This window comes from Porites lutea, chromosome 1 (assembly GCF_958299795.1).
Source record: "Porites lutea chromosome 1, jaPorLute2.1, whole genome shotgun sequence".
Taxonomy (NCBI): Eukaryota; Metazoa; Cnidaria; class Anthozoa; order Scleractinia; family Poritidae; genus Porites; species Porites lutea.
The window spans coordinates 4,902,208-4,913,355 of NC_133201.1; the positions used below are offsets into that span (position 1 = coordinate 4,902,208).

At 35.7% G+C, this 11,148-nt stretch overlaps 2 protein-coding genes across 2 annotated transcripts; one reads left to right on the forward strand and one right to left on the reverse strand.

The window, feature by feature from the left end:
• Window positions 1-3,687: 3,687 nt before the first annotated feature.
• Window positions 3,688-8,671, reverse strand: LOC140943251 (large ribosomal subunit protein eL22-like). The gene is made up of 4 exons (XM_073392322.1): window positions 8,614-8,671; window positions 7,662-7,754; window positions 5,631-5,752; window positions 3,688-3,900 (listed from the first exon to the last, which is right to left on the reverse strand). Exons 1-4 carry the CDS (start codon window positions 8,620-8,622, stop codon window positions 3,750-3,752), a joined length of 375 nt encoding a protein of 124 aa, XP_073248423.1. The 5' UTR covers window positions 8,623-8,671; the 3' UTR covers window positions 3,688-3,749.
• A 35-nt stretch (window positions 8,672-8,706) lies between these two features.
• On the forward strand, window positions 8,707-10,942 carry LOC140943242 (uncharacterized). Its single transcript, XM_073392310.1, has 4 exons — window positions 8,707-8,817; window positions 8,897-8,944; window positions 9,446-9,648; window positions 10,583-10,942. The coding sequence occupies exons 1-4, from the start codon at window positions 8,739-8,741 to the stop codon at window positions 10,667-10,669; spliced, it is 417 nt and encodes a 138-aa protein (XP_073248411.1). The 5' UTR covers window positions 8,707-8,738; the 3' UTR covers window positions 10,670-10,942.
• The last annotated feature ends 206 nt before the right edge of the window (window positions 10,943-11,148 follow it).

The following is an 11,148-nucleotide window of genomic DNA, read 5'->3' on the forward strand; positions in this document are numbered from 1 at the left end:
ATATAAAAAGTGAGAAGGTTAAATCGATTCCAAAAGCGGGGGCATAGTCCGGGGCATGCTAGCTGGGGAGAACTGAAACCAAATTAAGGTCTTCTCATGTGGACAGGTTTTTGATCTAACAAACAGAAAATTTCAAAAAACTGGCTATTTTTTTACTAAACCCATGGAAATGAAAAAATTTTCCACTTTTTAAATGCGATATTTTTATTGTGTAGAAAGGCCAATTTTCTATCTAGAACGTTATGGAAGACTTTTTATGGGCCTAATTGATCTAAAAACAGAGAAGAAAAAAATTTGAATTTTTTGACCAAAACCATGGACTAACCCTAAGCAAAAATGTAAATTTTTTCATTTCATGAAAACTACAAATTTGCCACTTTTTAAATTCGATGTTTTTATAGTGTAGAAAGGGTAATTTCAATCTAGAACGACATGAAAGAATTTTTATGGGCCTATTTGATCTAAAAGACACAGGATAAAAAAAGGACATTTTTTACCAAAACCATCGACTGACCTCTTTGGAAAAATGAAAATTCTGCCCCTTATTTAATTCCATATTTTGATCATCTAAAAAGGCTAATTTTTATCTAGAATGCCAAGAAAGACCTTTTGTGGGCCTATTTGATCTAAAAAACAGAGAAGGAAAAAATTTCCAATTTTTGACCAAAGTCACGGACCTTTGAAAAACTGCAAATTGTGAAAGACCTATTATGGGCCTATTTGATCTAAAACACAAAGCATAAAAAAGCAAATTTTTGACCAAAACCAAGGACTTACTAGTTTCCAAAAAAGCCAATTTTGCCACTTTTCAAATTTGATATTTTTATTGCCTTGAACGGCTAATTTTCTATCTACAACATCATTAAAGGCTTTAACGGCCAGTTTGATCTAAAAACCAGAAAATGCAAAAATCTTCAAATTTTTGAACAAAAACATGGACTTTTTTAATCCGACATTTTTGTCCCCGAGAAAAGCTAATTTTCTATCTGGAACGTCATGAACGACTCTTTTGGACGTATTTGGTCTAAGAAAAAAAGGGAAGAAAAAAATTTCAAATTTTTGACCAAAACCATAGAGTGTTTTCACATGACGTCACGGCGGCTATATGGGTGTCCCAAAACAATGAAACGGCGGCCATGTTGGTGCCCCAAACCAGTCCTGTGGGAGTTGAACTCTTCTCTTATGCACGCGCTTTCTTTTGAAGTTCCAATTAAATTTGCCTAGATGCTGGCCACGCGAGTGAAAACGCTCTATAGAGTGTTTTCACATGACGTCACGGCGACCATATTGGTGTCCCAAAACAATGAAACGGCGGTTATGTGGGTGTTCCAAACCAATCCTCTGGGAGTTGAACTCTTTCCTTATGCAAACGCTTTCTTTCGTTCCAATAAATTTGCATAGATGCTGGCCATGTGAGTGAAAACACCCTAAAGACTAACCCCTAAGCAAAAAAGCAAATTTTGCAACTTTTTTAATATGATATTTTTATCGCCTTGAAAGGCTGATTTTCTATCTAGAAAATCACGAAAGACCTTTTATGCACCTATTTGATCTAAAAAACACAGGGTAAAAAAAAAGGGAAATTTTTGACCAAAACCATGGGCTAACCCGTTTGAGAAAACTGCAAATTTTGCCCCTTTTTGAATTCGTTGTTTTTATCGCCTAGAAAGGCTAAGTTTCTATCTAGAACGTCATAAAAGACTTTTTGGGCCTATTTTATCTAACAAACAGAAAATTAAAAAAAGAGGCCAAATTTTTACCAAAACCATGGACTAACCCCTTTGGAAAAATGCAAATTTTGCCCCTTTTTTTAATTCCATGTTTTTAACATCTTAAAAGGCTAACTTTCTGTCTAGAACATCATGCAAAACTTTTAATGGACCTATTTGATCTCAAAAACACGGAACAACAAAATGGAAATTTTCGTCCAAAACCATGGACTAAGCCCTTAGCAGAAAATGAAAATTTTGCCACTTTCAAATTCGATATTTTAATTGTGTAGAAATGCTAATTTTCTATCTAGAACGTCATGAAAGACTTTTTATGGGCTTATTTGAAATACAAAACAGAGAATGAAAAAACTGCAAATTTTTGACCAAAACCATGGACTAACCCCTTTGGAGAAATTCGAATTTTGCCACTTTTTTAATTTAACATTTGATCGTCTAAAAAGGCTAATTTCCTATCTAGAACATCATGAAAGACTTTCATGGGCCTATTTATTCTAAAAAAAGAGAATAAACCAAATGCAAATTTTTGACCAATACCATGGACTAACTCCTTAGCAAAAAGCAAATTTTTGCAGTGTTTTTATTCAACATTTTTATCATCTACAAAGCTTATTTTCTATCTAGAAAATCATGAAAGACTTTTTCCGGACCTATTTGATCTAAAAAACACAGGATAAAAAAAATGCAAATTTTGACTAAAACCATTGACTAACCTCCTTACCAAAAATGCAAATTTTTCCACTTTTTAAATTCGATATTTTCATCAACTAAAAAGGCTAATTTTATATCTAGAACATCATGAAAGACTTGTTATGGACCTGTTTGATCTAAAAAACAGAGAATTAAAAAAATGCAAATTTTTGACCAAAACCATGAACTAACCCCTCTAGAAAATTGCAAATTTTGCCCCATTCTTAATTCCATGTTAAAGGCTAATTTTCTGTCAGGAACATCATGAGACTTTTAATGGGCCTTTTTGATCTAAAAAACAGAGAAGGAAAAAATTTCAAATTTTGGACCAAAACCATGAACTAACCCCTTAGCAAAAATGAAAATTTTGCAACTTTTTTATTTCAATATTTTTACCGTCTTAAAAGGCAAATTTTCTATCCATAACATAATGAAGGACTTTTTAGGGCCAGTGTGATCTAAAAAAAAGAACGAAAAAATTTCTAATTTTTGACCAAAGCCATGGACTAACCTCTTAGCAGAAAATGCAAATTTTGCCACTTTTTTAATTCAATATTTTTATTGTGTAGAAAGGCTAATTTTCTATCTAGAACGTTATGAAAGACTTTTTATGTGCCTATTTGATCTAAAAAACAGAGAATAAAAAAAATTCAAATTTTTGATCAAAGCCATGGACTAACCCCTTGGCAAAAATGCAAAGTTTGCATCTTTTGTTAAGTCGATATTATGATCGTCTACGAAGGCTTATTTTCTATCTAGGACGTCATAAAAGAGTTTTTGGGCCTTTTGGATCTAACAGAAAAAAATGGAACTTCACTAAATTCGCCTAATTCAGATAGTCATCAAATTTGCATTTTTCTAAAACAATAAGCCCATGATTTATTTCAAAAATTCCAAATGTTTTCATTTATTTGTTGTGGGAAAAATAAGTTCAGAAATTGTTTTTGGTGATGTTGTAGATTAAACAAGCCTTCTTTAGACTATATTATAAAAAATGATTTTAGAAAGTCACCAAGTTAGCATTTTTCCAAACGGTTTAGCCTAAGATTTTTGTCTAACATTCCAAAATTTTTCATTGACCTTCGTTAGGAAAAATAACTCTAGAAATGGCTCTCTGTAAATAAAAACAATTATGACAATGTGCTGAGTATTGGTATGCTTTTTATAATGGGTTTCTTCTAGAACTCAAAATCAAAAGGAAACAATCAGAAATATTTCTGGTGTTCATGGTTTTCCCCGTTCGACTATCAACTCAACGGCAAGAAAATTGAACTTCTCAAAGCTTCCTTTATTTGAGACTTCAGTTCAGAGTTACAAATGTGAACCAGATTAAGATTCATCTTCTCCCTCCTCATCTTCGTCCTCATTATTGATTTGGAAGTACCGCAGCTCATACGTGTTCTGCGCTGAGGATACCACTCGCAGCCAGTCACGCAAGTTGTTCTTCTTCAGGTACTTCTTAGTGAGATACTTCAGATACCTGAGGTGACACAAAAATAGCTTGAGAATACACTTAACTCTCTCTTATAAGAATTCTTTATCCCAAGTCCCAAGACTGACCAACATCAATAATTTATTTCCTTGCTGTTGCAACAATATCTATTCATTAACAACAGAAAAGGTATGAGAATTAGAAAAATGATCAAGCAAGGTAAAGGCTTTGATCTTTTAACAAATTCTCTCAAGCAATTCATTAAGGAAGATATTGAGATAAGCCAGGAGAATTTGCATGTGAACACCTCTATCCCTATGCAGGCTGCTATTAGAGGTTACACTGAGTGGCCAAACTCTTGCATTAAGTCAAGTGTGATATTTTACATCCTTTATTCAAGAGTAAGTGAGGTTGTGTCAAATTTTAAGTCTGCTGTTCACGAAATGCTCCCAGCAATATTTATACCAGCAAATATCAATTGAAAGGCGTCGTTATACCCATATGCTGCAATCAATTGAAGAAAGGCTGAGACACTGTAATGTGTTAACCAAAAACTGGCGCTGATATGCACCACTCGCAATGACAAGGTAGAGAGGAGAAAGTTCCTTGCTCATTGTAAGGTAAGTGATTACCTTGGAGATGCAATGAACAAGAAAAGTGTTTACACAAGTGAGTCAAGATTTTTCAATGCAGCGCATGTTAACATACTATGACCAACCTACAGTACAGATACTTGAACCAGGGCATTTGTGAGAAGATTATCCAACTACAATGTTTTTTGAAAACAGAAAATTCTCAATTTTTTTTGGCATACAGACCAATAACATCAAAATATTCAACAACTGTAGCAGTTTTATAAACTGTTTGAACTTTCCTTACCCCTGGGGTAACTGTCGACTTTTCTGATTGATCAGTATCAATCCAAACTCTTGCGAATTTCTGAATCGCTTGAGAATGATTTTTTTAGATACATTACAGAGTGAAAATTCAAGTTTCAAAATAGTTGTGTCTTGTACAATGTCTTTTTACAAACCTAATATTAAACTGCGATTGAATCAAAACATTGATATTTATAATGATAATGCTCATTGTTATTCCCATCTTTTTGCTAGTCTTGTGTTGCCATACACTCCTATGTCCTTGCACAACCACACAAATAATGGCTGCGAATGAAGTAAATCCCAACCAACACTTTTCCTCAAATCCTACAAAGAGAGCAACCTCACCCCTACAAAAATCATTAAATATGGAAGCGGAAATACTTTGTGAACCATGTATCCCCTGTGTAGTTTTTTCAAGCTACAGCTGTATATGTATTCAGAAATTCACAAAAATCTGGATAGAAAAAGGCCAATCACAAAACAGAGCAGTTTCTGGAAAGGTCAGTAAAGCTTCTAACGATTCTAAATTTTAAGGGTTGCACTGGTGAAATACTTGAATGTTAATGGTCCATTTGCAAAATAAATTGTATCTTGAACTTTCAAAAAGATGTTAGATGTTGTGATTTGATACTGTTCTTCCAAGTATGCTGGTTCAGGTATCCACACTGTCAGTTCTCAACCACCCATAAAGACATAACCTGTTATCTTTACAGTAACCTCCCTTCCAGTCACAACTGTCAAAGAGTAACCTTCCTTTTCCCCTCTTGAATCTTTAAGCATGAGTAAAAACTCCAGACAGAAGAGACTTGGTCTGCAACTTCCAGTACATGTATGAACCCCAAAGGTGTTTGGTAAGATACCCCTAATAGTTCCTAAACTGTATTATATTATTGTTACCTTTTGGAGAATGGGATGTCTGACACAACAGTTATCTTATTCTTCTGGCGCTCAATGGACAGATCACTGCCAAAGTTGTTGGTCTTACCACCAACCTTTATCCTCTCATGAAGAAATTGTTCCTGTGAAAAATAATGCCAAGCGATACTTAGGGAAGGTGGCCCTAAGCATTGTATACAGTGATCAGGAAAAGTACAGTACATGTACATCTCTGCTGAATGATAATCTTAACCACACAATAAGATTCAGTAGATAGGGCTGTCACTAAGATTCACCAGTTTATTACAATAAGTGGGCAGGGAATCAAACAGCTACAGACTTCTGTTGGTTCTCTTTTTCTTCTAGCAAGGGTTCACATTCAAAGTAGCCAGAAGAAATTCCCAGTCCCAGCCCCAGCCCTTAATGACAGCCCTAAGTAGGGGGTACTGTACTATAGATGCAGCCAATTGATGGGATTTCACACCTAAATTTGATGCAAACTTTCCATAAAAATTCAAAGAATTTCAAGAACCTTTAAATAATATGTTTAAGTGTAGAAGCTAAGGTTTAGTACAACAAAATCTACAGTAAACGGGTTTTCTAGAATCACCAAAAACCGAAGACCTTTCCAATTAATGATGATTACCGCCTTAAAAATGGGTTCTGAAAGTTCAAGGGTTGTCAAGATGTGTATGAACCCTGAAACAGGCCTATTACAATGTGAAGTCGTACTGCTTCAAACTTTATAGAGCTTATTCCAACTCGTCAATTCAACAAATATGTTGGCAAATTCTTCTGAAGTTGAATAGAGTACTAAAGTGTGATGTCATAAAAATGAAATTTCTGAAATTATGGGATTTGTCAGGATATTTTGAAAGAACAATGTCCAAGAGGCCTACTTGCCAAAAATGAGCATTTGGGGGCAAATTGTCTCTGAGATCGTAGCCCAGTTATTCTAACAAAACTCCATACAAAGCCTTCTAAATTTTTTTTGGGTCGACCCACAAAAAAATTAGAAGGGTTTGTATGGAGTTTTCTGAGTATAACTGGGCTACGATCTTAGAGACAATTTGCCCCCAAATGCTCATTTTTGGCAAGTAGGCCTCTTGGACATTGTTCTTTCAAAATATCCTGACAAATCCCATAATTTCAGAAATTTCATTTTTATGACGTCATCACTTTAGTACTCTATTCTACAAGACTATCAAAGTTCAGGAAAAGAAAAACAAAGTCATTGTCTTGTGTTCATGTCCTCTACAAAACAAGAAATTACACACACTCACATCACAGTTGTGCAGCATGAAAAGCATGATGCACATGCAAAGTTGTTGTTTTGCAAATTTAAACCTATTGTTCTTTTTTACGTTCCTGTTGCCATCGCCGTATTCATTGCTTATGCTCCCTAATAACTGTACACTACAGAAGCATGGGTGTTATAGTCTTTTCTGTTATTTGTATCAAATCAGATTTGTCATCTCCGATAAAAAAGGAAACTGCCTATAAAAGTGATTTAAAGTCAAGTCTGAAGACATGAAATCTTGACCACTGAGATGAAAATTTACTTAAATGTCTTCCACAACACTTCCACTATGCATAATTATATGTTATCAATTTTATCTGAAAATTTTATGTTGTATTGTTTTACACTCATTATCATACATTACTATACCCAAAGACAATGGAAAATAACTTTAATGAGAGGATAAAATTGAACCACAACATATAGCTGATTCAACAAAGGCTGCTTTAGGCATTGGAAACTTGGCACTAGGAAGCAACTGTCTTGTGGTCACTCAGGCGAATCATTGCATTTTTCTGTATGCACAAATGCCTAAAGACCAATTGCCAATTCCCAATGCTGAAAGCAACCTTTATTGAATCAGCTATATACACCAACCAATTCTTTGTACAATAACGTATTTTCTGGGACACCTTAGCTTTGCGAAGGCCACAATGTCACAATGTATGCAAACTTTTGTCTATGGGCATCAAATCAAACACATTTATAGTATCTGGGCAGCCTTTATCAGAATATAGTTCACCAATACTTACAAAGTTGGCAACATCCATAATTCCATCTTCAACTGGATGAGTGCAATCCACATTGAATTTTAGCTGCGTCTTTTTTTTCTGTTGTTTCTTTTTCTATGGAAAATAACAAAAACAAAGATGTATACCTCAATCAAAAAATTTCTCAAGGCTTGCTTTGAATTTAGCAATGTCATTGGTTCTTGAAATTCATATGATTGCTATGAACCCTGCAATCAATGCAAGAAAGGTTCAGTGACCATACCAATCATGTGGAAACCACTCTACAGTGATTGTAGCAGTCGCAGCGATGATGATCGCTGAGGTAGACTTCAGTTCTATCTTTGTCCCATATGAAAACTACTCTCCAGCGATCACAATGATCGTAGTGATCATATGAAAACCAGCCTCAAGAGATAAAACTTCCTAACCTCCTACATTTTGTACATATTAACTGTTTTACAATAATTATTACATCAGGGAAGCCTGTTTTTTGCAATTACAGGTTGAGTACATCATGTCTTGTGCTATGACTTGTACTTATAAAAGATAAATTACTTAGGAAGTTAATAAGATTCACCAACAAGAAAAGGAACGGAAATGAGGTTCATTATAAGATTTGATTCTCTACCAAGGTAGTTTCACTGAAAACTCTGTTCAACTTAATCTTACAGCTACTCTTCTTTCTCGATTCAGTAATACTGGAGGTCACTTTGTGTTATTTTCTTTAATAATATCAGACTAACTAAGAAACGTAAAAAATACAATTTATTTTAAAAACGATGCAATCGAAGCTATGATTCAGTCTTACAGTTAGGCATCATGGAGTTTAAAAAATTCGGTTTTAGTGACTGCTTTGCCTTAAAAACGAGTTAAAGTAAAAGACTTAACTCTTATCTTTTAATATACAAGACACAGGTCAAGAAGGAGGCGCTTCGACGGTGTAAAATGTGATAAAAATTCTGTAATTCCTTACCGCAGGCATGATGGCTGAAAAGAGAAAGAAAGAGGACACATGTGACAATGCAGGGGGTATTTCACTGTCCGCATGCGCAGAGCAAAACTGCAGGACAAAGAATAGCGGGCTCAAAAAGATTCAAAATGGCGCCTGTCCGACCAGGCGAAGAAGAGTTGGGAAGAAAGTGGGATAGATGTTTAGTGGATACCACCTTTAAAACCGGTATTTTGAAAATCTATACATCAGGAAAGATAGTATTGATGAGACCTCACTAAATGTTTCTTATGTGATTTATTATTAGTTGGTGGTGCTGTTTTTGGTGGCGTATTTTCGCTTCTGTTTTTCAAAAGTAAGCTCAATATTATTGTTACCTTGATTTTTGTACGTCTTGTGCTTTACCGTTTGCCGTTGAAAAACTGGAAATATGTATTGGTTTTTTCACATGCTTGTGTTTACATGTCTCTGGCTATGAAAAAGTAAAAGGTTATCATCGAATCGAATTGGGCTGGGCTCGGGGTTAGAGAGAGAGAGTGGCATGGACGCAGTGTCGTCTTGTCTCCAGACAAATTTGTGGAGAAAAGACGATGACTTGAGGGTATAGCGATCCCTCGCCTACTTTTACTATTCGTTATACAATAAATTAGGTTTTAGGTTTGGCTAGTAGACGGTTTCTCCTTTGCAACTAGGCCATTCCAATTTATCACAATTATGATTAAATTTGTCTACTCTCCAATAATCCCCCCCCCCTCCTCACACCCCATTAAGGTTTAGGAAAATCCTAGTGCGGAAGGTGGTGGTCAGTAATAGTCAGGTACACTGCAAACAGTGATTATTGATTTTGTCTCTTCAGGAGCCGCCTGGCCTATCACTCTGGGTTTAGGGGTTGGTCTTGGTGCTGGGTATTCAAACTGTCGACATCAGTTTCTCTGGCATGGACCACATGGGCCTCCATTTCATTTTGGAAGACCACCTTGGGCTGGAGGTGGCAGGCCATACTGGGGAAGGCCAAGCAAGGATGGTGAAAAACATCCTCCTTGTCATGAGGAGCAGAAGGTATTTTTTCTTCTAGCCGTGATTGTTCAAATATGTTGGATACTGTCGGTTGCATCTAAGTATGTACACGTGAGGGAAAAACATGTTCTAATTGGATGCAAACATGACATGTTTTGCCACCAAATGTTTGATTCAAGTTTGATGTAGGCGGCTGTTGGCGACTTGATTTGTTTTCGCTCAACAAAATATTCTTTGCAAGAATTTATAGATGTTAAGAATAATCCTTGGAGGGAAGTATGCTGTTTCTAAGCTAGAAATATGCCTGAAAGTTGAGAAAAATGACATAAAAGCGGAACGTGCTGCTCAAAAACATAGAAACAACTTACCTTTGGCATGACAGTTTGCTTTAACGGCTGTCAAACTTCAAATGTTTGGTGGCAAAACATGTCATGTCTGGCACCCTATTAGAACAGGTTTTTTTGTCTTGTGTCCATGCTTAGCTTCAACTAACAGTAATGCCATCCACCAGTTAAGTCATCGTAATCCGGTGGAAAGGTATTAGGAAATACCAATATAGGGTGGATAGTGATTTTTTCACCAGATAGCATTATCCACCTTTTGAACTGGAACCTGACAATATTAGTTTAGTCTGGTGGTATCAGACATAGCTTCTTGTCTACTAGAGAGGTGGGGGATGCTCAAAGACTTTGTGAAGCCTGCAATCACTACTTTGTCCCTGGGAACCAGCTACACCAATGTTACCTTGATTTTATAACCCTATTCTAGTCTAGGCAGCAAAAATCCCTACCATGTTCCATACAACTATATACCAGAGCCAGTTGGTTTGTCAATTACAGTGATGCAGGGATTCCATGTTGCTAAGAAACAGTAAAATTAACTTTAACTGTACAAAAGAATCTCAATAACCTTTAAAGCTACCGACAACAAAGTTGACGATGATTTTCTGTAATATTATTTCTTAAAAATCCTCTAGCATTCAACACAAAAGGAGTCACCTTCAGTGAAACAAGCTGAAAATCAACCAGAGGCAAAGCCTGATGACAAGTCAAGTGAAAGTTAAGAGAGCACACTGAAGATGAGACAGAGATTTGATGACTTTTGTTTTGCAAAACTGAAAGGTATCAAAAATCAAACAAAAACCAGAAACAGAACCAGTAACACTTCAAGAGGACCATTGTCTTGCCTTCAAGTTTACCATTTACTGCTCTTGTAGGAGGAAAACTATCAAGGAACTAGACAGTGTTATTGGACAATAGGGGGCTTCAATTTTACCACTTACAATACATGTAAAAATACAACCAACTATAAAAACAATAAAAGAGTGGTTACTATTTCTGTATGATTTCAATAACAATTTTTACTGGACTATAATACTCCCTTGAGGGACTGCCCACTTCTCTGTAGGTTTTATACTAGTTCCCCAAATCAACAACAAAAATTCTTGAGTCACTGTTCTCACACGGGGTCCCGTAGTTTGCATCCATCCCCTCCATTCAAAGTTAGGGTTTTTGTTGTTTCTTACAGGTAGCTTGAACAGTA

What these genes read in the sequence shown, in the direction of transcription:
- LOC140943251 (XM_073392322.1), bottom strand. An exon ending in TTATGGATGTTGCCAACTTT is followed by an intron (nt 5,753 to 7,661) that starts GTAAGTATTGGT and finishes TATTTTTCACAG; the next exon opens with GAACAATTTCTTCATGAGAG. An exon ending in GACATCCCATTCTCCAAAAG is followed by an intron (nt 3,901 to 5,630) that starts GTAACAATAATA and finishes GTGTCACCTCAG; the next exon opens with GTATCTGAAGTATCTCACTA.
- LOC140943242 (XM_073392310.1), top strand. Translation starts at nt 8,739, where the DNA reads ATGGCGCCTGTCCGACCAGGCGAAGAAGAGTTGGGAAGAAAGTGGGAT. An exon ending in TTCGCTTCTGTTTTTCAAAA is followed by an intron (nt 8,945 to 9,445) that starts GTAAGCTCAATA and finishes TTGTCTCTTCAG; the next exon opens with GAGCCGCCTGGCCTATCACT. An exon ending in CTTGTCATGAGGAGCAGAAG is followed by an intron (nt 9,649 to 10,582) that starts GTATTTTTTCTT and finishes AAAATCCTCTAG; the next exon opens with CATTCAACACAAAAGGAGTC.